Consider the following 27,629-nt stretch of genomic DNA (forward strand, 5'->3'; position numbering starts at 1 on the left):
CCATGCCGACATTATCCTATCAACCACAACACCGGCTTTGACAACTTTACCGTTTTCATCCGGCCTATCTTTTGTCCCAACCGCGGGTTTTAACTTGCTTCTCACGTTGCAAGTTATGTGATACCGGCAAAGTAAAGCGGTAGATGTCGGGAAGACGGTATCGACCGCATTCATCAAAGCATTGTCCCGATCGGTGACAATGACGTTTGGCATAACCTCTTGATCAACTAACAAAGACTTGCAAATTCCCAAGGCCCACGTAAAGTTGTCTTCTTTTTCACACTTCAAAAAAGCAAACCCCACCGAATAAGTCTTGTCCGTCGAGGTCACACCGACGATCTCTAGAAGAGGAAGCCTATACTTGTTTGTCTTGTACGTCGAATCCATGACAAGAACGGTTGGAAATGTGTTGAATAATTTGATACTTTCGGGATGAGTCCAAAAAATATCACGCACCGTAACTTTGTCCTCGGAGGTTCGGAAGCTTGAAACATAATTGTTATCGCCTAGTAGTTTCAAAAGTTGTTGCATTTCCGACCGAGGGCCCATATTCAAAACTTTGAGATTGTGCCGTTCATTGTAAATTTGCTTGATATTTGAAACGCTATCCGGTTTCTTACGCTTCAAATCGGCAAGTATGTTGCGAGGCGCCACTTTGACTATCGTTAGGTCCGATATCACATTCCTCTCTTCGCGGGACAAATGACACGCCATTGGATGCCCATGTAACTTGACATCCAAGGCATGATTATGCATTCCACAAATTACGGTTAACCGCCACAAATCATCAACCCTCTGAGTGGCACGCAACTTAAACGGACACCCGCACTTTCTCGATCCCTTGTCCTCGTGTTTTAGCACCCGGTTTGATTGTACATAACTACCACCCCGTTCGCAATTCAAAACAACGAAAGCTTTCCGCCTACTATTTCCGTTGTCCGACCTTAAAATAACAATTCCAAATCCATGTTTGTTAGCTTCCTTCCGAACCCAATCAATCAATTGTTCGCGACTACCGAAGCTCCGATCATTTGTAAAATGTTGCCGAACATCGACCGCATTGATCATAGGAGTAACGTCAATAACCGGATCGTTATTAACGTTGACAATTTCCGGAACTAATACTCCATTGTCTTGCACAATGTTGTCCGGATGCACCATACCTAACAAATGAATAAATTAGCAAAATTGGCCAAAACTGTTTTTTTTTTAAACTGCCAGGGCATATTTCGGAAGTTCATTTCCGAAAATTTTTAGGTAATATATTTCGGAAATGAACTTCCGAACCATATCAGTTTTCAGCATAAATTTGTTGAATCAATGTAGTGAAATAGGGGATGAAATGAGAGATGTTTACCTGAAATTGTAGCTTTCTATGCTCCCTTTAACGTGATCAACGGTTTGAAACTTGATTTTAGGGCAAAAAATTGATAGAGATTGATTGGGTTTTAGAGAGGGTTTTGAGAAGTTTTGGAGAAAAATGATGAAATAGTGAAGGAGGGAAATTTGTATATGCAGCAACAGTTTCGGAAATGAACTTCCGAAAATATGCACGGATTTTGAATTTTTTTTTACTTCGGAAATGCATCTCCGAAAACACCAAAAAATTGGTGTTTTCGGAGATGCATTTCCGAAGTCAACAAAAATTCAAAAAAAATATAACTTCGGAGATTCATCTCCGAAGCAGGGATAGTTTAGGTTTTTCGCTGGGGGTGACCTCATAGGGAGGTGGGTAAAAAAAATTTCAAAAAATATCAAACTAAAATTGTCAAACATAAAAAAAAAAACAAAATAGCCGATAAATATCCCACAATGCATAGCAAAATAGAATTTGGTGATACTCCAAAATATTAAAGTATTTATCCAACAAAAATATATAGATAAAGTTACTCTGAACAAAATTAGTCTAAATAAATCAAAATATTAAGCAATTATCTAACAATATCATGATAGCATCTCCATCTTTCTGACTTCCTTGTAAAATTACATTCGTACTTTTTGTTACTAGCTTTTTGCTCTTTTTTAGCATTTTTTGTTGCAATCCTGATGCATAATATTGTATAGAACTCTTTTATTTAATAAAAAATTTCTCTTCAAAAAAATTTATAAAAAAAAAACAGAGGGTATCACAAATCTTTCAAGAATAATAAAAGTAAAAAACTAACTAAATGTATATATAATAATCAAATAGCACCAGAAATCTTTGACGATTTACTACTACTTTTAGATAATATTGATAGAACAAGATTTAGTTCTGCACTATATCTCTAAATTTTGATGATAACAACACACATAGTTTATATGAAAATAATTTTGTTTCTAACAGTTTCTTAAGTGTGCAGATTAGAAATGCTTATTGATTCAAGACTGTTGTCTAAAGAATCATCAGAAGTATGATTGGCACACCAGAAAAACTATTCACATCCACTCTAAAAGAAACATAAGTAGTTCTAAAGAATGATGAATGTTAACTAGAAAGAGGATCTCCTGTGTACTTCTCAATTAGCTGCTGCTTCAGAAGTCTCAAGTGTCTCCAGAAGAAATAAGTCTGTTAGAAGAATTTGCTTCAAGATCAGAAAACAAGATTACATCAGGTACAAGCTTTTACTTCAAAAGATCATAAGACAATATGTGTTCGTCAGAAGAGCTGTTGCTTCTAACTTTGATGACATAGTCAACTTCAGCTGATAAGGCTCGAGATCAGAAATACAAATTAGTTATCATGACTCAAAGTTCAGGTATTAAGACTTGTCTTCAGAAAAGTTGTTGCTTTATATATATATATATATATATATATATATATATATATATATATATATATATATATATATATATATATATATATATATATATATATATATATATATATATATATATATATATATATATATATATATATAGGGCCGGCCCAATCAACGGAGATGCCCCGTTCTAATTTTAAAAATAGACCCAAATTTAAAATATAAATACAATTATAATAATTAAAAAAGACACATAAAAATTACATTTATGTATTAATTAATAATATATTTAATTATAACTATTTTGAGTTTTGATCTATCTTAATTTTTGAATGTATTGAGTTTTTATTATAGCATTTTTTTATTTATTGAATTTATATTATAATATTTTATTTATTTCGATTAATATTTATGAAAAATATTGGGTCTTTTAAAATTTTGGGGCCTCCTAAAATTTGGGGCCCTGTGCTGTAGCACTTCCTGCACATGCACAGGGCCAGCCCTATATATATATATATATATATATATATATATATATATATATATATATATATATATATATATATATATATATATATATATATATATATATATATATATATATATATATATATATATATATATATATATATGAAAACAATGTTCTATTTCTGAAAGACTCTGACAATATTGCACTAAATATCATATGGATTCTTTCTCATTCCTCAAATATGTTATCTTATCTTCAGATACATATAGGAAGTCCTGTGTCGTATTTCAGAAAAACGGTTGCTATCTTTTCTGAAAGACAAGGTTCTATTCCTAATGACACTAATGTTATGCTATCATAAAAAATTAGTTTATGAACTACTCATCAGAAAAAATTCATCAGAAGAACAAATATAAGAAGTTGATCTCTTCGAAGCTTATTACTTAAGATCAAAAGTACATCATCTGAAGATAAGATCAAGAAACTTTCTCAAGAATAATTCAGTAGAACTATATGCTTAAAAAATTAAAGAAGATGTTTGTACTATTTAGAAGTTGTCTTCCATGTTTTTATGATAAAGCTGCAAGCTACAGGCTAAGGAAGTAACATGTTGTACTATCCAACATCTACACTTGATATTATCCATTGGAAAGTAACTGTTGATTTAGTAAAGGAATTTTCTATCCTCTCAACCTCTCTTTTGAAGGCTATAAAATAAGATCAAAGATTTTAGAAGAAATTCTGCTGAAGCAAAAATACTCAAACGAAGCTGAAGCCGACATACTCAAGTGAAGCGGAAGCTGATGCTGAAGTTATGAAAGTTGAAGCTAAACAAAAAGAGAGAAAGAATATATGAAGAGAAAGAAAATAAAGAAGAGAAAGGAGAATAATACAAGATTCTACCCAAATATTTATCAAATACATCTTTGTAAAATCATGTAAAAGCAAGGAGTTATTGCTCATAACTTGCTGAACACTTTTGTGTTATTATCTCCTGTACTTAAACATTTGTGTAATCAGCTTGTAAGAAGAAATCATGTAAACACAAACATTAAGAAATTTTGATTTGTTTGTTCCTTGAGTGACTAGTGTTAGACTCAAGAAGACTTTGACAGTTTGTCATTGTGGAGAAATCTCCTTCAAGGGGCCAGTTGGGTCAGAATCCTTAAAGAGTTATTGATCGTTATATCTCTTAAGGTGTCATGTGGGTCAGAATTCTTAAGAGATCACTAACAGTTGATAAATGCTTTGGTTTTAAGTCACTGGCGGTTAGCCCGTGCATTTGTAATCATTTTGATGATAATGGATTAAGTCATTTTCTAAGACAAAATCACTTTGGCTGGTGGACAGGATTAACCTTTTCTAAGGTGAGCCTGGATCACATAAATGTATCATTTTTATCTTTATCGCATTCGTTTTTTATCTTTTATGAATAATATTTCCAAAGGAAAAAGTTTTGAAAACCCAATTCAAACCCCCCTTTCTTGTGTTTTTCTCTACATTTAAGTCTCAAATCGTATAAATATCACAATGATGATTTCGTTAAGTTGATGAGAACGAACAAAAGATAATGGTTGTTATAATGATGATGATGAGAACAGAGGAGATGGGGAATGAAGGAGACAAAGAGAATTAAGAAAAGAAGAGAAAGAGACGGTGTGTACACTATATGTACTGGATGCACTTTTCTTGGGTTGGATACCTGGGTAGTGAAATAATACAATGAAACAGAAAAATATATGATCACTATTTGTTAATGTACACTTATGACTTTTTATTTCCTGATATATTAATTATGTTTTTATAAAAAAACATGTAAAATTATATAATTATATATATTATATAATATACTATACATAAAACTTGAATAATATGGTCGTGGTTGAAAATCTGCAGAACGAAGAATACTTTCTTAATCTCCGTCTTAAAGTACTATCAGAGGAACTTTTCTCTCCTTCCCAGTCTTTGCAAGGAGAAAAATCCTCAACTTTAAAATCCATAATAGATAATCTCATATCAACATCCTTATACCGAGTAAAAAGAGAACTTAACTCTTAAATATTATTGTTGAACTATTTATATAAGTATATGAACTACTTAAATAAATTTAAACAAATATTTAACTAATTAACATATTTATAATTGCCACATAATAAACTTAAATTAATAAAGTTTATTTTACAATTTGTGGTTAATACCTTTCTTCAAACTTATGAATGAATGGAAACAACTCCAAGCATGAAAACTAATAATTGGAGAGGATAAGGATGCAAAGATTTTATTAAATTATCAATATATTAGATTATTAGTCTATTAAGTAGAATTCTGAATAAACACTAAATGAAATAAGCATGCCCATAGTTTTCATGGAAGCTTACAATGGTGCCTATATCAATAGCAAATTGATTATCATAATATAAAAAAGTAGGTGAAACGTAAAAGACGCTACTATAAAAAGCGCTTCTAATCTCAAATGCGTAATGCATTTTATTTTGGCTAAAGAAGCAACGTAACGAAGGGCGTCATGAAAAGTAACGACTTTATCTCTCAATTTTTGAAACACTAAGGAGAAAATGCTTATGGACATGGGTTCGAACACCAATTTCTACACTTTTAATATTTTCAAAACTAGCGCATCAAATATCTTGATTTATCAATACACCGAGGGATAAGATTGATATTTTTTTAAATTCATTACAAACTACAAAATATTTATAAATTAATTGCTTTCCCATAATATTACATTGTTTACACATATTATTTATGTAAATATATATAACAAATTTTAAATCCGATTCATCGTCATCACTGTGGTGAAGATTAGATGTTAGATACTCGTTTTATTGAAATGTAAGATGAAATATATTCCATATCCCTTTTGCATTAATTTGTTTTTGATGTAAAACAAAAAGGGGGTTAGTTAAATGAATGAATATATGATTATTGATGAACACCGTAAAAAATTGATTATTGAAGAAATACAAACCTTAAACATAATTTATTTTCTGCTCTATATAACTTTACCGAGTTTTTTACACTTCAAAGTTTTCATGTTATATGTTTAATTAATAATTATTGATATTCAAAATACTATTATAATGAATGTCTGTTAGGTTTCACGCGAATCACTAATGGGAAAGTCTTGAGCATTGATACTCATGAAATGGACGACACATATTTGTTTAAGGACGGTGATCATTATTCTCAATTGTCACACTAAAATTATTTCCTCGGTTTTCGACAAAAATCGAGGTAAGAGGTGTGTAAGCTTTTTTTAATATTACATTGTTTACACAAACTATTAAATTACATTATTACAACAAATACAGTGTTATCATAGTAGTTATTATTCTTGGAGAACAACACATCTCTGCTCTAATCTAGATCCTGTTAGATAGATTTTGTGCTCGTTATTTTAAAGTTCTATGGACTGCATGCAATCAACTTTTAACGAGCTATCTACCCCAAGTAAAGAATTATCTGTTCCAAATATGGAAAATGTTTTTCTGCACTTGCAATCCATCACAGAGAACTTTTCTAAGCTTCTTTAAGTTCCAAGATTTCATTATTTTGAGCAAATATTATGAAGGAAATTTCTTTCACAAGAAAGATATATAATGGTGGATGTAGATAGTTTGTTGTGGATTGATGTCTTAACAATATCTTGAGCACTACTCCTTTAAGAATGTAAGGTAGAGATTTGTTGTTGTAGCGGTGTAACATGTTCCCTCAGTTTTTACAAAAGAATCGGAGGAAAATGTATTTTATATTTTCAATAGAAAAATAAAATAAAATAACTGAGCCCCTCGGTTTTTGAATAAGGGTTAATAATTTTTTGGCTCATCAATGTTTACAAAAGGCACAACATGAGATAAAACCAACCGACATGGAGGATACTGATTGGACATAGATGAGGGAGAATGTCACAAGATTGACACACATTTGTGTTTCACACAAGGTGTTGTATCATATCTTGGACCAAATGACACCAAAGGAGGTTTGAAAGAAACTAGAGAGTCGTTATATGTCAAAGATGTTAATCAAAAAATTATGCGTAAAGCACAAACTATACAATCTCAAGGTGTAGAAATGATTTGATTTGCAACATGTCAATTTCTTCAACAACATAATCACTGATATGTAATACTTGATGTGATTATTATTATAATTTTGTTTCATTCACAAAGGAGATAAGGTGTGGAGGAATAAACTCAATGCGACGATTTGTATGTGAAAGGAGCTCTAGATCGTGGGCAGAATAAGGTTAAAACAGGTTATATGAAGAAGATGTCTAAATCCAAGAATCGGAAAATAGTTAATCCAAAACAAAAAATAGAGTTCATCCAATTATGCAAATATGGTTTAAACGGATGACTATGGAAGTAAAGTTGATATAGTGTGTGTCTTATCCAGCAGGTGCACAAATGAGTGGATTATTGACTCTGGATACTCTTGCCACTTGAAACTACACCGGGAATGGATCATTTCAATCAAGTCAAGTAATTTTTAATTTTTTTTATCTGGGTGATGATAAAGCATGTACTATCACTAGAATAAAGCGAATTAAAATTTTTATAGACGATGGTGGCATGCAAATATTGAACGATGTCAGATATATTCCAAAATTGAGAAAGAACTTAATTTGCCTAGGTACTCTACATGAAAATGGTTTCTCTTACATGTATGATGGAGATAAGAAAATTTTAAATGTTAGCAAGGGTTCCTTGACTGCAATGAGAGAAAAGAGAACATTGTTGTAAATGATGTAATATTATTTGAGTCTGATAATGATGCAACCAAACTCTAGCATATGTGTCTGAGACATCTTAGTGAGTGTTAGATGATGGATCTTGATAATAAAAATCTATTGAAGATTGTTCATATCTACAATATGGATTTGTGCAAGTATTGTGTACATGGTAAATAATGTTGTGTTTGGTTCAAGACGGAAAAACACAAATCATAGGGAATTTTATACTATGTGCATTTTGATGTGACGAGACCTACCAAAGAGGTTTCATGGATGGTTCTAGGTATATCATGACAAGATAATTTTTCTTGCAAGGTTTAGGTGTATTTCTTGAAGAAGAAATTTGAAGTCTTTACCAAATTCAAGTTGTGGAAGGTAGAGGTAGAGAATCAAACAGGAAAAAAAATCAAGTACTTACAATCAGATGGGACAAAGTATACTGATTCAAATTTCAAGATTTTTTGTGAAGAACACGGTACCCAAAGGCATTTTTCAGCTCATAAGACACCACAACAAAATGATGTGTTAGAATAAATGACTAATTTTGTGTGCATAGGTAGTTAACATGACATGATATCTTATCAACATGTCACTGTAGGCTTCATTGTAGGGGAAGATTGTAGAGAAGGTATGGGCATGTAGTCCTATTGATCATGAAAATTTAAGGACTTTGGGGTGTCCTTCTTATGTGCATATATCCAATGAAGATCAATTCAAACTTAATCCAAAGTTAAAGAACTAGGTCTTCGTCAGTTATGCTAAAGGTGTGAAGGGGTTCAAGTTAAGAAATCCAATAAAAAAGTAGATGGTAATCATTACAAATGTTCTTTTTTATGAGAAAATAATGTTGAATCCTTCTGATGCAATAGATGTGTTACCATATTAAGCAGAAACTTCCAACAAATTAGTGATTCAGGTGGAAGATCATCCCCCACCAATGAGCAATATGCAGGCAGTGCGTGAACCACAAGAGGAACTAGAATCTGATGATGAAATTGACCATGGACCTAAAGTTTCATGTGGAGTAAATAATTATATTCATGTACTTGATAAAGAGTATTGTTCAACCAATCCATTTTAAAATATGGGTATGAAGACTTAGTAGCCTTCCACCTTTTAAAAGGTCATAGCTAATGAGGAGAAAGATAAGAGGATGAGTGAAATGGTAGACGAGATGAAGTCCTTATAGAAAAATCAACATGATAGCTTCTTCAACTTCCTAAGTGGGAAAAAGTCATTAATTGTATGGTGTTCAAGAGAAAACTAGCAGTAACAAAAAAAAAAGGAGTTCAAGGATTGTTTTGTAGCAAAGGGGTATTCACATCATAAAGAGATCGATAATGATGAAATTTTCTCTCCAGTCGTCAAACATATTTCTTTCAGGGCAGTGTTAGCCTTGGTTTCCAGCTGGGACATGCATTTAGAGCATATTGATGTGCATATACTATTTTTTTCACGGTAATTTATATGACAAAATTTACATGAGCAACCCGAGGGGTTCAGTAACACCAGACGTGGCATACTAGTTTGTAAATTGAAGATGTCTTTGTATGATTTAAAAGAATCTCCAAGGAAATTGTATAAGCACTTTGATTTATACATACTTTATATTGGCTATAAAAGTTGTGATTATAATTATTGTGTTTATGTTAGGATCCTCAACGATGGCTCTTATATTTTCCTGTTATTGTATGTTGATGATATGTTTATTACTACTCATCATTTATGTTATGAGCTGGCCAGAAGCCCAAAGAATTAAGACCTAATTCATCTCGAATCCATTACACTTGATCCAAGGTATAAAATTAGTTTACACAGAAACACTAAGGTACATTCTTTGATATCCACTTTTCCCAACACTCATCTTGAATTTTGAAATGACTATGGGGTTGAAGTGCTAATCATGCAGGTCCACCTTGTGGCGCCGTGAAAGAGATCAACACCACCGTTCAAGATCATCATTTCTTCAACTACATCTATTTCTGGTTCCTGAACGAAACAATTTACATGGCATAAATGAAATGAAAAGAAATCATGATAGGAAAGAAGTTTGAAATGAGAAACTTAGGTGCTTCCAAGAAGATTCTTGGTATGTAAATTTACGGAGATATGAGTGCTAGAAAATTATGACTCTCATAGAAAAATTATGTTGAAAAGGTTCTTGATAAGTTTGATATGAGTAATTCGAAGGTTGTGAGTACTTCATTGACAAATCACTTTAAGCTCTCATTAGAATAGTGTCCAAAGATATATGAAGAAGTTGAGTGTATGTAAAAGGTTCCTTATGCTAGTGCGGTTGGTTGTTTAATGTATGTTATGGTATACATTAGAAAAAATTTGACACAAGCTCTAAGTCAAGTTTGTAAATTTATGTCTAAATCAGGCAAGTATCATTGGAAATAGTTAAGTGGATTTTTCAGGTACTTAAAGACTACAAATGGTCATGATATCATGTTTAGTAGTGAGCATGGCGATGCTTTTGTTGTAGGATATACTGATTCAAACTATGCTGGTGATGTGGATGATAGAATCGAAAACAGGGTATGACTTTACGTTAGCGGGAGGATCTATTCATGGAAAAGCATTTATTCGGTCAATAGTAAGCATTTATTCAAACTATCCAATGAAACATATATATATATATATATATATATATATATATATATATATATATATATATATATATATTAACATTGTAACTAGAGCTGTCAAAATGGACTCGACCCATTGGGTCAGCCCACGAGTCCTATATTTTATTATGGGTCGGGCCGCAAAAAATCTTTAAAAAACACAATCATATCTTTTTGGGCTAGCCCACCAAGCTTGTGTTTTTCATGGGCCGGCCTAGCGGACTTCGGGCTGGCCCATTAAAAATAAAATTTTGACATAATTTTAGTTAATTTTGGAGAAAAATGTTGCGTTAAGGTATAATTGCATAAGAGTATTTCAATTGAAAAAGAAAAGTTAAAGAGGATGAAGATATGTTTCAAGATGATATGATTAAGGAAATAGTTGTGAGATAAAGAAAAATTTTGATAAGTATTAGAGATAATATTCAGTTTCTCTCTATTTTTACAGAGATATCTTCATGGGATTCGTATATATGGATGTTGATTTAATGAATATTTTAAATATCACTTAACTAAGTTTATCATTTCTCTCTACTTATGTTATGTAGCTTTTATTCATTACATCCTTTTTATAAATTTAAAATTATAATATTGAAATAAAGTACTGACTGACTCATCGGGCTGGCCCACCTGGCCACATGGCCTATTAGTAACTGGACCAAACTTATTTTTTACGGTCCATGAAATTATTGGGCCGACCCACTTCAGCCCCTTTATATGTTTTGGCCCCCGGACTAAAGCGGACTGGGCCGGACCGAATCATTTGACAACTCTAATTGTAACCCTATTTAATCACATAAATAAAAGGAACTATATAGTTGCTCTATAACTATAAAGATAAACATATTAAATTGAAATGTGTCAACAAAAATAATCAATTCATTGTCTTTTACTTTTATTTCACTTTTATCTTAATCTTATATATTAATTTCTATTTTGACATATTGATGTCAAGTATGGTTGTTGTTAAATAAAATAACCTACCAATTAATCATCTACAACTAGTAGCATTAGTAGAGGACAAAAAATCAGAAATGTGCAACCTGGGGTTTTTAATCATGAGCCTAAAAGCCATTTTCACAGATAGTGTGTCCGATTTAAGTGAATAATCTAAAGAAAAAGGCTTTGATTGTTGTGTCACTTCGTGTCAAGAAAGTATCGAAGGTCCCCAAAATCTTTAATATGAAAAGATTTTTTTTAATATTGAAATTTTAAAATTTGAAACGATTGAATATCTTTTCCTATTAAAATAAGGTGATCAACATATATAAGAATGATCATCAAAGTGTGAGTTGCAAATTTTTTTTTTTAATAAGCAATGATATAATGATATAAGATATCGCACTAGGGGTGCAACCCTTACAACAAGAACTCTAAATAGAGTTAAAATAGTTTAAAAGTAACTTGTACTAATCATAAAAAATAGTCCTAGAAGTAGAGTCACTATTACACAACCATGCAAACTTAGTAACTAAGAAATCCTAAGGAGATGATTACTTGAATTGTAATACAAACAAAAACATTTACAATTAAACAAACCATTACCTACTTGATTGCTTGATCTCATAGAGAGGCTTATGTAATTGGTACACTATACTAAGCTTAATATTGTTAAGTTTTAGTAGAAGTATGATTGAAAAACAAAGTAAAAAATAGCTTATGACATACATGTCCTTAAATTACTGCTACCATATTTTCATAAACTTTTCAACATATCTCTTATGAAAACTATGTGACTTAACTTTATTTTTTGTGATAAAAATAGCTTATCAATAAGTAAATATATAATAAGCGCTCATGCTATAAGCGTTCAATTAATCAGATTATCTAACAAAACATAAATTTTGAGTACGAATCAAAAGGAGGACACTTCACTCTGATAAAAGAAGAAGCCGGAAGGACTATCATTAGGAAGTAGTGCTAGCCTTACAACACTAGCAGCGCCTTCTTCAACAGTTAACAAACCGGTATTGGCAGTTATATCTGTTACGATATAACCCGGGCAAACACTATTGATGCATAGAGCAGGACAATTCTTAGCTACAATTCTTGTATAAGCATTCATAGCAGCTTTAGAAATGATATAGGCACCTAAAGTCTTAGGCCAGCCATTATCTTCATTATCTAATGAACTTTCTTTGAAATCTTTCAGAAATTTCTTTAATACTTTCTCCACTTTCTCTTCTGTTAGATTATCAGCATCACTGAAGATACTTTTTGCACTTCCATTCGGTATACTCTGGAATTGACATGAATAAACTGTAAGATCCTGTGAAAATTATGGGACAATGGTAAAGATTGGTGACAATGGTAAATGCTAGAATCAATTCTAGAGGCAAAGTCAATTTTGATCAGAAACTTTCAATCATGTCAAAATCAATTTTAAGTCTTTAGAATGATTACTTTTAACTCTTCTGAAATGAATTCAAAGATGCAATTATTAATGTAAGGATTAAAATAGTGTACCTCTAATTGCCCCAAAGTGGATGATATATTAACAATTTTCGGTGAATCGGATAACTGAAGAAGGGGAAGAAGTGATTCAACAGTTATTTTAGCTCCATAATAGTTTGTTTTCAAGCATTCTTCGGCTAATTCGTATGTTTGAGTCAATGCCTTTTTCCTATTATCTGCTGATAATGCCTGCAAAGAAAAACTTATGAATACTCAAACCAATATACTTGTTTTCAACATCTTAACAATATACAGAACATTTTTTGTAAACAAGATGATATACTAAGCTATTAAAAATGCAAAAAATATATATATATATTTCCACGACTGTTGTCAAGTATCCGAACAATACTTACCCCACGGTTGATGATAGCGAGATTAAATAACTCTTTGTCATTAATTATAGTTCCAATAATACCTGCATTGTTCACCTACATGTAATAACGTTAGTTAATTTTATGTATATAGCAAAATGAAAAGTTTATTGATTATCTCACGGACCACAATCGCCTGCCGTCAAGATTTCTCGTAGTTATACATTGCAGATAGTGCAAAAAATTGGACAACTAACATTTCAAGTGCGTTATTTAACTCAAAATACGCAGTTGATACAAGAGTTATCTAATCTTGATCTGACGGCCATGATCCGCGACAGAAAAGAAAAATGAAATCCTTATGCTTATTAGCATGTGAGTGTGACAAACTTTTATTCCCAACAAAAAAAAGGGAATGGAGAGTCAATTTTTGGATGTTACCAGAATATCAAGTTTGCCAAATTGTGATTTGACAAAGTCTGCAAGAGAGGCTACACTTGAAGCATCAGCCACATCTAGTTGATGAAAAACAACAAAATCAGATAAACCAGATGCTTTGAGTGTTTCCAAAGCTTGAAGACCTCTTTTCTCATCTCTTGCTGTAAGCACCACCTTGATACCAGCTGAAGCTAACTGCCTAACTATTTCTAACCCAATTCCTTTGTTTGAGCCTGTCACCACTGCATACCTAACAAACTCATGCAAAAACTATAAGGATCAAAACATAAAGAAGAAAAAAGTAAAGGGATGAGGAAGTTAATGCCACTAAAACTTTTGGTCTTAAATTGCAGCCCGCATCTGCAGTTTTGGACTTTTGGTCGCATAGAAAGCTTTTAGCAGTCTCGACAGCAGCATTGCAACTGCGATTGCAGCTGTTTTAGTCATATTTTTACGTATCGGAATTCACAGTCTAACCACAACCGTGTCCGAAAGCACAATTTAGGACATGGTTCTAATATTACCTTTTTGCAGTTCTTCCCATCTTAAGTTTCAACTTTGAAGTTTGAAATGTGAGTAGAGTGTTTTTAACAATGAAAACATAGACAATGAAACACAACACTTATTATATACTAAAACATTGCTACTATGCATGTATTCATGTAATGTAACGCCCTTTTTCTTTCCAGCTTGTTATATTTGTCATTTTGCGAATTCGTCATTTGAGTTTTGGCTTTATATATGCCGTCTTTAAGCTAACTAAAGTATGACCTGATCAACATTCCATTAAAGAAGATATTGATCACTCTGTTGAATTTGACTATCTCCTATTTTAAACTATTACATAGAAAACTTGTTATTCATCAATAAGATAAGAATTATTGTTATTAATATGTAGAAAACATGATGCAACAGAAACAACAACAACAACAACAATAGTACTGTCAATATTAAATGCAAATATAACAACTAAGCAACAATACATTTTATTCTTAAACAAAAAATTCTAATGTAATTATCAAAAGGCTGACACTTCGGTCCTGCTATAGAATTGGCCAGACGAACTACCATTGGGAAGTAGTGCGAGCTTGACAACACTAGCAGCACCTTCTTCAGCGGTTAAGATACCGGTATTTGCAGTTATATCAGTGATGACATAACCAGGGCAAACACTATTGATGCTTACAGTAGGAAAATTCTTAGCAGCAATTCTTGTATAAGCATTGACAGCAGCTTTAGATATGACATAAGCACCGCCAGGTTTAGGCCCCTCTTTTTTGAAATCTTCAAGAAACTTCTTTAGTACTTCATCCACTTTCTCTTCGGTTAGGTTATCAGCATCACTGAAGACTTTTTGAGTCCATTCATTTTGTATGTGCTGAATTTGACACGAATAAGCAATAATACCTCATTCAAATTCAAGTCAAAACCACAAGGAGTAAAATAACTTACCTCTAACTTCCCTAGAGTGGACGATACATTTACGATTCTTGGTGAATCGGATAACTTTAGCAGCGGCAGAAGAGATTCAGTAGTTATTTTAGTACCATAATAATTTATTTTCAAGCATTCTTCAGCTAACTCATATGTTTGAGTCACTGCCATTTTCTTTTCATCTTCTGATAATGCCTGCACAGGACAACTCATGAATACTCAAACACCCATTATAGGTTTTTAATCCCCTAACAAAATCCACTGCCCAAAATATAATTAAAGATGAAACCACCTAAAGAGACTTACTCCAGGGTTAGAGATAAGCACGGTAGCTAAATCTTTGTCATTAATCACAGTTCCACTAATCCCTGCATTGTTAACCTGCAAAAAAAATTTCAAAAGGATATATGCATATTTTAGAAGTATGAGATTCCCTTCAAAGCTATCAAAATAGTTCACCATAACTGAATAGCCTATGAAGGATGGACTCCAACTCGGACACTAGGACACAGCACGGATACAGATACTCTGAAACTGAAAAATGTAAAAAAAATATAGGACATCGACAAGACTACATATATGCATGTCATACAAGTGTCGGACACCGATGCGTTTTGGACATTGCAACACGCATACTCGAATGACAAAATAGTGTAAAGGAATATAACTAAATAGTAAATACTCAAGTTGGTTCTTGAAATTGTATAACCAAATTACCCTAGTCTCTCATATTGTCAATATTCCAAAATAATCCTGAAATTGCAAACTATTGTTCATCCAAATCTGTTATAAATTGCATCTCTGAGATTATTCACTTAATGTCGAATTCATCAACTATGTTATCAAATTATCAATGGAGCTACAAACCAGATTAACATTTTACAATTTCATGGATCAGTTTGATATTATTGAAATTATAGAGGACTAGGTTGAACCAGAATCGTAATTTCAATGACCAAACAGATATGAAGCACAGACACCTCTAAGAGTAGACGTGTCGTGGTGTTCAACACCTGTATGACTCTCGTACAACACGGGTTGAAAAAGTCTTACAAGTGTCGGAAAACCCAAACAAGTGTATTCTTTATTTCGACACATTTTGCATCGGTGTCTGACGCTCTTATAACACTCACACAACACGTGTCCGACAATTTTGACAAGTATTTAAAAAAAATTGTTTTTTTCTATTCTTCAACACACCTTATATATTTTATGGACAAATCTCGTACATATCTAAAAGGGTTAAATATGTATCGCAACACTAATATCGGTCCAAAATTAAAGACATCAATTTTAATTATAATATTTTTAACTTTTTAATAATAAATGGATATATGAATGTTAAATACTTTCATATATGTTTCATTGTCGGTATCATATGTTTTTGAAAAAATCCGTGTCGTGTTGTGTTCCGGTGCCCGTAGTTGCATGAAATAAAAAAAAGGAATAGGGGATCAATTTTTTTATGGTACCAGAATATCAAGTTTTCCAAATCGCGATTTGATAAAATCTGCAAGAGTAGCCACACTTGCAGCATTTGCCACATCTAGTTGATGAAAAACAACAAAATCAGATAAACCAGAAGCCTTGAGTGTTTCCAAAGCTTGAAGACCTCTTTTCTCATCTCTTGCTGTAAGCACCACTTTGATTCCAGCTTCAGCTAACTGCTTAACTATCTCAAATCCAATTCCTTTGTTTGATCCAGTCACAACCGCATACCTGTATATCAAAATCAAACAAAAATATTTTACAGTGATTGAAGTTGAATGCAACATTGAAGCTTGTGATTTACTACACTATACTATACCTTTGTGGTGCAGAATCTCCCATTTTTCAGTAGGTTTGTGATGTGCATGTTGATTTGAAAGTGGTTGTACTAGTATTTAACTAAAGTGTTTCACCATTTCCTAAAACAAGTTGTACTTTTTGGACTCTTTATTGATTGGATCTGAACTCTGTAACCGTTTTTGTGACTGGTAATTAATTTGATGTTAACTTGTTGTATTCATTAAATTTCATCTAGCTAACTTTCAAGGGCGGAGTTTACTGGATTTTCCTAGGGGCACAAAAAACTATGAAATTTCATTGAACAACTTAACTGGAGTTTAGTCAGAGATAGTATGAACGAATTATCTAGATTATCGACATCATTTATTTAGTTAATCTAACAATTTAGTTAATCCAACCACATGTTATAAAAATTTAGTTAATCTAACATAAATTCAAAACTTTGTCAAAAAAAAATTAATAAAACATAAATTCAAAACCATTTTAAACCGTTTATTAATTGTTTTGAATAAATATTATTTAAAAATAAAAAACATAAATTTTATTACAATAATAAAATAATTATTTTTTGAAAAAAATAAATACTTATTTCGGGGAGAATTTTTTTTAAAGTGATTTTGACTTCTTTTCCATGATACTTGAATCTTGTCATGTTTTTGTTTTGTTTTCCCACGTCTTGAATATTTCACCCATCATGTGCGTTGTCAAAATTGTTCATATACTTTCGTAGATGTATTTTCAGAAATATTTTATTTTGTTTATTCCGTAGGTACATATACAGAAGGTTAAAATATAGTCAAAATTGAGAGAATTCTAAATTAATTAGAAAATTTTCAAATTAATTAAAATGAAACCTAGAAAACTAGAAAATTTCAAATTAAATGATAATTCCAAATTAATTGAAAAAATTTCAAATTAAATAAAATATTCTGTAACTACTTCTAGGTAACAATGAATTTGAATATTACACATACAAGGGTTAGAAAAATTTACGAGATTCAAAACATGGATATGTTGATCTAAGTATATTGAGAAGGAAAGAAAGAAAATTTGATACTACACGTACCTTTCCGTTGGTTCTCCCATCTTTGGTTGGAACTTAGATTTGGAACTTACCAAAAGCGTTGACTTGGGAGATTTGAAGGTGCTACTGATTTATAAATATTGGGAATTGGTCAACATAATTTTTACTGGTGCTCATTTTTGAAACGGTGGCATCAACATAATTTTATTTTAATATTAGAAGTGTTGAAAAACAGTGGTTTCTCGATTCAATAACACATCATTATGTCATTTTTCTTTGTGATATGGAGGTGCATATTGATGCTGGATCAAAAGGCAAAGTGGGCCTAACAAAGAAAATCCCAATGCAGTTCATGTTTTTCTTACAAAAATATATTTGTTTTCAGATTTTAGAGACATATCTCTGAACGCACTAAAATACAATAAATTTATGAATAAAACTCTGAATCAATGAAAATAATTTATCAGACAATTATGTAAATCTTACGTAGATGCATCTTCGGATGCACCAAACTTCAGTACTTTTATTGGTCTGGATACTAAATTTTATATTAAATTTTTCTAGAGATGTATCTATGGCGAACTTACGTAAGTGCATCTCCGAACGCTATTTGATCAAATACGCGCCTGAGTCTCTTCCCCTCCCTCACTTACTCATATTCTTTCAAAACTCATTTCTACAAACACTGTCCAACCCCATTATTTGAAACCCACTCATAACACATTCAATCTTCATCAAACATCAAACTTCATCAAACATCTGACTTCAAACATCATTGAGCATAAAGAATCAACTTGGAGATATAAATCGTAAGTTTTTTTTTAAGTTTATTGAGTTTATGTAAAATTGTGTAGAAGTTGAATTTTAGGTTATGAAATCAAAATATTTTTAGTGTTTGATGATCAAAACCACTGTGAAATAACTTAGTTAGGTAGTTTTTACGATCAATGGATAATTTTTTTCTTTAATGGATCTACATTTTGCCATTGACGGTGCTTGGAGTTGTAGGAATTTTTGGAGATGTATCTCCATAATTTTTCAATATATACTCAGAAATCAGATGCATCTCTGTAAGCAGTCTGTTTGCAATGTTTTGTTTTTTTAATGAATTCATAGAGTAACACTTGTCTTGTCTATTTACACACTATGACAAATAACACTTTTAACCTTAGACACGAAATGTGTTTTACCTCGGCTAAGGCATCGAGGTAACGAAGAGTGTCATCAAAATATTACATTGTTTTTTGTTACATTTTTTACCTAGAATATTACATTATTTACACAGAATATTAAATCAAATTTCATAGAATCGAGATAAAAATCAAATTCCCTCGAGATTTAGACTTTAGATCTTCTAACTATTGAATCTTGGGGAAGATCTTCTATTTCTGATGAAAAAAAAGGTAAGATAATTAAAGTCAAATTATTTTTCGGTTTGAATAAATATTTAAGAAGACAAATCTTGAACCCAAAAAATTGTATGCTCTTGCAATTCATCAAAGAGAACTTTTCTAAGCGTCCTTAGGTTTCAAGTGTTTCAAATCTTTCATTTAGGTTAGATTTTCAATATTCAGCATGATTTTATAATGGATATCCCTTAGGTTTCACGGAGATCATTAATGGAAGAGTCTTGAGCGTTGATAAACATCCAATAGACAGCAAAGATTTGTTAAGGCTGGTAAAAAAATGCTTAAACTATCACTTCGAACATGTAAAATCATCAAGGTGAATACGCATTTTTTTTGTAACATTGTCTTGACATAATATTATAAATACATTGTATACAATAAATATTTGATGAGATAAAGATTTAGATGCTAGATGTCCCATGAAAGATGCTAGAGATCTTTGGTGGAATTCAAGTTTTGTTGCATCCCTTTATATGTTTCCACCATGAGAATATTTATTTTAAAAAGAATAATCCATTTTTAATTTTTATTGAAGCGATGAATTGTCCGTCGTTGTAAAAAATGGCGAAAATAAGATTAATTAGAATTACATTGAATAATACAAAACTTCAACAATTTAATTGGATATAAATTGAATCACATATTATAAACAATTCAGTTAATCTAACATAAATTCAAAACTTTCTCAAAAAAAGTAAAAAATATAACATAAATTCAAAACCATTTTAAACCGTTTATTAATCGTTTTGAATAAATATTATTTAAAAATAAAAAAATATAAATTCTATTATAATAATAAAATATTTTTTTTTTGAAAAAATAAATATTTATTCCTGGAAAATAAAATTTAGAGTGATTTTGACTTGAATCAGTCTTTTCCATAATAGTTTGAATCTTGTCATGTTGTTGTTATGTTTCATGTAATAATAGCCAAAAATAAAAGATTGTGATAACTTACTAATGTTTGACTTTTATTTTAATTTTTTTAAAGATCGCACTGATGGTAAAAAAAACTTTTTACATTGACGCTGCATAATAATTAAACTCAAAATAAAAAAAAAATATTAATAAAATGATAGAAAAACAAAGTATGACGAGAGTAATTATAGTACCCCTTTAAAACCTTACATTCATTTGTTTGTTAGTAAAAAAAAAAAATCTTTCTTAGTTATAGTCATAATAGGAGGTCAAATATTTTAGATATAGTTCTCACAAAAAATAATTTTTTCGATGATGCATCATATTCTGTTACTTTTAACGACAATCACACTAGAAAAGTGTGGACTTTGATTTTGAAATCTATAGATCTAATATTTAGTGTCTTCAACCACTTCCATGCAAATGTTGAAAGAAAACAGGGAATCTGAAATGTTGTTATAGAAGATAATGATGGAAAATATACAGATATATTGTAGAGTATTGCAAGGTCTATTTGGAAGCATAGGAATGATATATTTTCCGGAATGATTCTTGGAATATCGCAGATATCGTTTGGGACATCAAAATGCTTGTTTGGCGTTGGTCTTTTATCGGAAAAATTCCTTCTACTAATTACAACTTCTATGAGTTTATCATTGCTTCTGTGGAGTATATGTCATAGATAGTATTTGGGGAGTAATTTTCAGTGGGGTGTGTTTTGCTTAGGGGTGGCAAAACGGGCCCGGCCCGCGGGGAAAGCCTGTTTTACCCGCACTTTTTCGCGGGGCGGACCAAGGTTTTAGGCTCTCTCTCTTTAATGTGTCCGCCCCGCCCCGCCCCGTTTTTTTGTGGGCATTTGTTTTTCATAGAATTTTACTATTTTTTGGCCTAAAAAGCCGAATGCCCGCGGGCTTTCTCCGCCCTCACTTTTTTGCGGGGCGGAACAAGGTTTTGGACCCGCACTCTTAAAAAGCCCGCACCACCCCGTCCCATTTTTTTCGCGGGCTTTTGCGGGGCGGGCATGCCCGTTTGCCACCCCTAGACTTTTGCTCCCATTCTTTTTGTAATCTCTCCTTAAAACCTTTGGTTCTTTTTAATGAAATCTTAATTAAAAAAAAATAATCGTGGAATCCTACTTAAAAGACTGTTCCAAAAATGCCTCCAAACAGTGGAGTTATAGAGAGAAGGAATCTTACCATTATTGATATTTTCCTCAAATGTATGTTCCAAAGATTAAATAAAAACAAATTATAGTTGAAATCACAATTACAATTTATTAACTGTATAAAATCGTTACACCTATGTGTATATCAGTCAAAATGCCGAGAGTATATCTCGAGTATAGTATAGACCAGATGGACTACCATTGGGAAGCAATGCTAATCTAACAGGATGAGCAGCACCTTCTTTTGCAGTGTAGAAACCAGTATTAGCAGTTATATCAGTCTTCACATAACCAGGACAAACACAATTGATGCAAAAATTTGGATATTTTTTCGCAATAATTCTTGTATAAGCATTCATTGAAACTTTAGCAACAGTATAAGCAGCCAAATACCTAGGCCAACCTTTTCTTTCCAAAGACCCTTCTTCAAAATCCTTGATAAACTCCTTTGACACTTCATCTATTCTCTCTTCTGTAAGGTTTTCAACATCACTGAAAACCCCTTTTGCCCATTCATTTGATACATACTGATTTGACATCAACAAAATCAATATAAGTGACAATGCTAATTTAATTAAACATTATATTGATGTAAAAGTTTGATTACCTCTATCTTTCCCAATCCTGATGATACATTGACTACTCTTGGTGAATCTGATAACTGGAGTAGGGGAAGAAGACATTCAAATGTTCGCTTAGCACCGCGATAATTTATCTCTAAGCATTCTTTAGCTGACTCGTACGATTCTGTCATTGTCCTTCTCAATTCCTCATTAGATAGTGCCAACTGCAAGGTAAGAAGAACAATTCAATATATACTCAAAACTTTTCTGCATCTATGATTGACTAAATTCATTCATAAGATGTATTAATTAATATATACTAACCCCGTTCGTAATGATTAATGAACTATATAAGTTACTATCTTTAATATCAATTCCACCAACCCCAGCATTGTTAACCTACAAAAACAATAGAGTCTCTCTTCATGAAATAATAACATCTAGATATGAAACATATTTACAAGGAGAAAAAAACAATAATTTAAGGTTACCAGAATATCTAGTTTTCCAAATTGTGATTTGATAAAATCTGCAAGAGTGGCTATACTTGCAGCATCAGCAACATCTAGTTGATGAAAAACAACAAAGTCAGATAAACCAGATGCTTTGAGTGTTTCCAAAGCTTGAAGACCTCTTTGTTCATCTCTTGCTGTAAGCACCACTTTGATTCCAGATGAAGCTAACTGCTTAACTATTTCAAATCCAATTCCTTTGTTTGATCCAGTCACCACTGCATACCTGATCAGAAAAATTTACGAGATTCAAAACATGTTTGGATATGTTGATCAAAGTATACTGAGAAGGAAAGAAAGAAAGTTTGATACTACACTACACGTACTTTTCTGTTGGTTCCCCCATCTTTGGTTGGAACTTGAAACTTACCAAAAGCGTTGACTTGGGAGATTTGAAGATGCTACTGTATTAATGATCAAGAGAAATGTATATTTTCTTCTATTGGGAATTGGTCAACATAATTTTAAGTGGAGCTCATTTTTGAAACGGTGGCATCAACATAATTTTATTTTAATATTAGAAGTGTTTGAAAAACCGTGGTTTCTCGATTCAATAACACATCATTATGCCATTTTTCTTTGTGATATATGGAGGTGCATATTGATGCTAGATCAAAAGGCAAAGTGGGCCTAACAAAGAGATGAATACAAAAGTCTAAGGAGGATTTCTTAATGCACCTCGTGTTTTTGTAGCGCAACATGCGAAAATATATTTATGTTTCTAGGTTATTGAGATACATCTCCGGAAGTACCAAAATACAGTAAATTTTTGAATAAAACCCTGAATCAATGAAGAGAATTGATCGGAGATACAACTACGTAAACCTTATGTATATGTATCTCCGAGCGCATCCAACTTTAGTACTTTTATTGGCAAGAACACTAAATTTCATATCAGATTTTTTCGAAGATGTATCTATGGAAAACTTACATAAATGCATCTCCTCCGGACGCTATTTGATCAAATACGCACCAAAGTCCCTTCCCCTTCCTCACTTACTCGTACTCTTTCAAAAATTCACTTCTACAAATACTCCAAAACCCCATTATCTGAAACTCACTAATAACACATTCAATCTTCATCAAACAACATCAAACTTCATCAAACATCTGACTTCAATCATCATTGAGTAAGAAGAATCAACTTGAAGATACAAATTATAAGTTTTTTTTTAAGTTTATTGACTTTATGTAAAATCGTGTAGAAGTTGAATTTTAGGTTATTAAATCGAATGATTTTTAGTGTTTGATAGCTTAGAACTACTAAAGAACAATTTAGTTATGTAGTTTTTACGATCAATGGATAATTTTTTATATTTAATGGGTCTACATTCCGCCATTGACGTTGCTTAGAGTTGCAGGAATTTTCGGAGATACATCTCTAAAAAATTTCAACGTTTACCCAGAAACCGGAGATGCATCTCCATAAGTAGTTTGTTTGCAAGTTTTTTTTTGGCAATGAACTCATGGTGTAACGCTTGTCTCGTCTATTTATAAGAATTATGGTTGGAAGACAATCCAAATGGAGACACGACCGGGTTGCACAACATGCATCCGTTTGGAGGGAAAAGATTCAACCTTCCTAGGCTCCTTCTTCCTTTAGAGAGGTTGATGCAGAGTCGGCGTAAAGTTCCAGGCTCATGGCTCTCCTCCTTCTTCTTCGTCCTCCCGTAGCAAGCGTGGGTCCCTTGTTCATGCCTCCTCATCTCCATTTCACGTAGATGTATGAGTTCACATATTAAGGTACTTAAGACACGAAAGGCATCTTAGCCCCAGGCGGAACCTGAGGCATCATAGACATTCCAGTTCCAGGCGGCACCTGAGGCATCACGGGCTCAGGCGGATAAGGCTGCACCTGCAGCACCTCAGGGTTTTGGAGGAGGCCTGTCAGACTTATCATTGCTTCCTCTTTATCCAGACCATGTTGTCAAACATGTCTAAGACGCAGAGGTGAAATTTAGTTGGAATTAATCATTTTAAACCTGTGTTTGTTTTATTCTTGACTTTTGTTTGTTTGAAGCATTCTTATTAACCCATATATGCAGGAATGTGATCCGCTAAAATTCATCAACCATATGCGGAAGATCACTCGCCTGGAAGAGCCCAATGAGTCGTGGTTTCAGGAAGTTTTGCAGTTATCAGGATTGCGATACTTGAGCAAAACTGGTTCGGTTACAATTAACCATGGTATGTTTAATGCGTTTGTGGAGAGATGGCACATGGAGACGTCATCATTCCATCTAACACATGGTGAGACGTCTATCACACTGGACAATGTCTCGTGTCTGCTGCATCTTCCGGTTATGGGGAGACTTTTAGATCATGGAAAGTGTGACAAAGAAGAGGAACTGTAATTGATGATAGAATACTTAGGAGTTGAACCAGAAAGTGTCATTATGGAGCTTAACAAGACCCGCGAGCCTCATTGAAGGATAGAAAAACACTTAGAAAGGGGGGGTTTGAATAAGAGTAGCTTTAAAAACTTGACCGATAAAAATAAATTACACAGTTATTTTTATCCTGGTTCGTTGTTAACTAAACTACTCCAGTCCACCCCCGCAGAGATGATTTACCTCAACTGAGGATTTAATCCACTAATCGCACGGATTACAATGGTTTTCCACTTAGTCAGCAACTAAGTCTTCCAGAGTCTTCTGATCACACACTGATCACTCCAGGAACAACTGCTTAGATACCCTCTAAGACTTTCTAGAGTATTCTGATCCACACGATCACTCTAGTTACAACCTGCTTAGATAACCTCTAAGACTTCCTAGAGTATTCTGATCCACACGATCACTCTAGTTCCTTACAACTTAATGTAATCAATTCTAAGAGTATTACAATTGCTTCTTAAAAGCTATAATCACAAACTGTGATATTTCTCTTAACGTTTAAGCTTAATCTCACTAATATATTACAACAGCAATGTAGTGAGCTTTGATGAAGATGAAGATTCTGAGCTTTGAATAGAACAGAGTTTCAGCAAGTTAATATGAGTTGTTTTGTTCAGAATCGTTAACCTTGCTTCTCATCAGAACTTCATATTTATAGGCGTTGGAGAAGATGACCGTTGAGTGCATTTAATGCTTTGCGTGTTCCGTACAGCATCGCATTTAATGTTATACGCTTTTGTCAACTACCTCGAGCCTTGTTCATGCTGTGTCTACTGACGTTGCCTTTTAATAGCCTCTAACGTTCCTTTTGTCAGTCAGCGTAGCTTGCCACTTGTACTTCCTTCTGATCTGATGTTTGTGAATACAACGTTTGAATATCATCAGAGTCAAACAGCTTGGTGCAAAGCATCTTCTGATCTTCTGACCTTGAAGTGCTTCTGAGCGTGATACCATCAGAACTTCAGTGCTTCTGATCTCATGTTCTTCTGATGCTTCCATAGACCCATGTTCTGATTCTGCTTCGACCATCTTCTGATGTCTTGCCAGACCATGTTCTGATGTTGCATGCTGAACCCTTTGAGACAAAGCTTCTGAGCGCTGAATTATGCATACTCTTTATATATTTCCTGAAAAGGAAATTGCATTGGATTAGAGTACCATATTATCTTAAGCAAAATTCATATTATTGTTATCATCAAAACTAAGATAATTGATCAGAACAAATCTTGTTCTAACAATCTCCCCCTTTTTGATGATGACAAAAACATATATAAATGATATGAATTTGCGATCAGAAAGAGCAGACGGCAAAAGACAAATTACACAGCTATAGCATAAGCATGTGAATATGTCTCCCCCTGAGATTAACAATCTCCCCCTGAGATAAATAATCTCCCCCTGAAATAAATACTCGAAGAACTTTAATAAAAGACTTCCCTGATTATTTCGGTAGAGACGATCACATAAGCTTCTGTCTTCAGAGAATTCATAGCTTCTGACTTCTGCTTCCATTGGACAACTTCAGAACTTGAATTTCTTTAGATCCCTAGAACACTCATAGCTTCTGATTCCTGCTTCCGTTTAGGACAGCTTCAGAACTTGAATTTCTTTGATCATCAGAACATTCACACCTTCTGATTCCTGCTTCCATCTAGGACAGCTTCAGAACTTGAATTTCTTTGATCTTCAGAACATTCACAGCTTCTGATTTCTGCTTCCATTTAGGACAACTTCAGAGCTTGAGTTTTCTGGATCTTTAGAACATTCACAGCTTCTGATTTCTGCTTCCCTCGGATAGCTTCAGAGCTTTGAATTTCTACCAACATTACTTCATGCTAGATTTGTATCAGAACATTGTTGAATGTACCAGAGCATCATCAGAGCATCTCTTACTGTTAGAACAAGATTTGTTCTGATCAATTATCTTAGTTTTGATGATAACAATAATGTGAATTTTGCTTAAGATAATATGGTACTCTAATCCAATGCAATTTCCTTTTCAGGGAATATATAAAGAGTACGCATAATTCAGCGCTCAGAAGCTTTGTCTCAAGGGTTCAGCATGCAACATCAGAACATGGTCTGGCAAGACATCAGAAGATGGTCGAAGCAGAATCAGAACATGGGTCTATGGAAGCATCAGAAGAACAAGAGAACAGAAGCACTGAAGTTCTGATGGTATCACGCTCAGAAGCACTTCAAGGTCAGAAGATCAGAAGATGCTATGCTCCAAGCTGTTTGACTCTGATGATATTCAAACGTTGTATTCACAAACATCAGATCAGAAGGAAGTACAAGTGGCAAGCTACGCTTACTGACAAAAGGAACGTTAAAAGCTATTCTAGGCTACATCAGTAGACACAGCGTGAACAAGGCTCGAGGTAGTTGACAAAAGCGTATAACATTAAATGCGATGCTGTACGGAACACGTAAAGCATTAAATGCATTCAACGGTCATCTTCTCCAACGCCTATAAATATGAAGTTCTGATGAGAAGCAAGGTTAACGATTCCGCACCAAAACAACTCAAATTAACTTGCTCAAACGCTGTTCAAATCCAAAGCTCAGAATCTTCATCTTCATCAAAGCTCACTACATTGCTGTTGTAATATATTAGTGAGATT

General features: G+C 32.9%; 3 protein-coding genes across 4 annotated transcripts; all 3 read right to left on the reverse strand.

Annotated features, from left to right (window-relative positions):
* Nucleotides 1-12,388: 12,388 nt before the first annotated feature.
* LOC131620039 ((+)-neomenthol dehydrogenase-like) lies at nucleotides 12,389-14,340 on the reverse strand. The gene is made up of 6 exons (XM_058891064.1): nucleotides 14,321-14,340; nucleotides 14,131-14,230; nucleotides 13,800-14,066; nucleotides 13,401-13,475; nucleotides 13,057-13,233; nucleotides 12,389-12,859 (listed from the first exon to the last, which is right to left on the reverse strand). The coding sequence occupies exons 1-6, from the start codon at nucleotides 14,338-14,340 to the stop codon at nucleotides 12,446-12,448; spliced, it is 1,053 nt and encodes a 350-aa protein (XP_058747047.1). The 3' UTR covers nucleotides 12,389-12,445.
* A 375-nt stretch (nucleotides 14,341-14,715) lies between these two features.
* LOC131616662 ((+)-neomenthol dehydrogenase-like) lies at nucleotides 14,716-18,240 on the reverse strand. 2 transcript variants are annotated; one of them, XM_058888050.1, is made up of 5 exons: nucleotides 18,085-18,240; nucleotides 16,703-16,949; nucleotides 15,537-15,611; nucleotides 15,249-15,425; nucleotides 14,716-15,174 (listed from the first exon to the last, which is right to left on the reverse strand). In XM_058888050.1, the coding sequence occupies exons 1-5, from the start codon at nucleotides 18,102-18,104 to the stop codon at nucleotides 14,815-14,817; spliced, it is 879 nt and encodes a 292-aa protein (XP_058744033.1). In that variant the 5' UTR covers nucleotides 18,105-18,240; the 3' UTR covers nucleotides 14,716-14,814. The 2 variants fall into 2 exon arrangements, with proteins under 2 accessions (XP_058744033.1, XP_058744032.1); XM_058888049.1 differs by lacking the exon at nucleotides 18,085-18,240 and adding an exon at nucleotides 17,038-17,322.
* Nucleotides 18,241-21,386: 3,146 nt separating this feature from the next.
* On the reverse strand, nucleotides 21,387-22,973 carry LOC131616663 ((+)-neomenthol dehydrogenase-like). Its single transcript, XM_058888051.1, has 5 exons — nucleotides 22,936-22,973; nucleotides 22,589-22,835; nucleotides 22,422-22,496; nucleotides 22,142-22,321; nucleotides 21,387-22,061 (listed from the first exon to the last, which is right to left on the reverse strand). The coding sequence occupies exons 1-5, from the start codon at nucleotides 22,953-22,955 to the stop codon at nucleotides 21,684-21,686; spliced, it is 900 nt and encodes a 299-aa protein (XP_058744034.1). The 5' UTR covers nucleotides 22,956-22,973; the 3' UTR covers nucleotides 21,387-21,683.
* Nucleotides 22,974-27,629: the final 4,656 nt, after the last annotated feature.

Source organism: Vicia villosa, linkage group LG7 (assembly GCF_029867415.1).
Source record: "Vicia villosa cultivar HV-30 ecotype Madison, WI linkage group LG7, Vvil1.0, whole genome shotgun sequence".
Taxonomy (NCBI): Eukaryota; Viridiplantae; Streptophyta; class Magnoliopsida; order Fabales; family Fabaceae; genus Vicia; species Vicia villosa.

Coding starts and splice junctions, on each gene's coding strand:
- LOC131616662 (XM_058888049.1), bottom strand. CDS start 17,060: ATGGGAGATTCTGCACCACAAAG. Junction 15,612..16,702: donor TTGGAAAACTTGATATTCTG/GTACCATAAAAA, acceptor TTTTTTTTGCAG/GTTAACAATGCAGGGATTAG. Junction 15,426..15,536: donor TGCTTATCTCTAACCCTGGA/GTAAGTCTCTTT, acceptor TGTCCTGTGCAG/GCATTATCAGAAGATGAAAA.
- LOC131620039 (XM_058891064.1), bottom strand. CDS start 14,340: ATGGGAAGAACTGCAAAAAG. Junction 14,231..14,320: donor ATGGGAAGAACTGCAAAAAG/GTAATATTAGAA, acceptor TGACTAAAACAG/CTGCAATCGCAGTTGCAATG. Junction 14,067..14,130: donor GCTGCAATTTAAGACCAAAA/GTTTTAGTGGCA, acceptor TGATCCTTATAG/TTTTTGCATGAGTTTGTTAG.
- LOC131616663 (XM_058888051.1), bottom strand. CDS start 22,955: ATGGGGGAACCAACAGAAAA. Junction 22,836..22,935: donor ATGGGGGAACCAACAGAAAA/GTACGTGTAGTG, acceptor TTTTCTGATCAG/GTATGCAGTGGTGACTGGAT. Junction 22,497..22,588: donor TTGGAAAACTAGATATTCTG/GTAACCTTAAAT, acceptor TTGTTTTTGTAG/GTTAACAATGCTGGGGTTGG.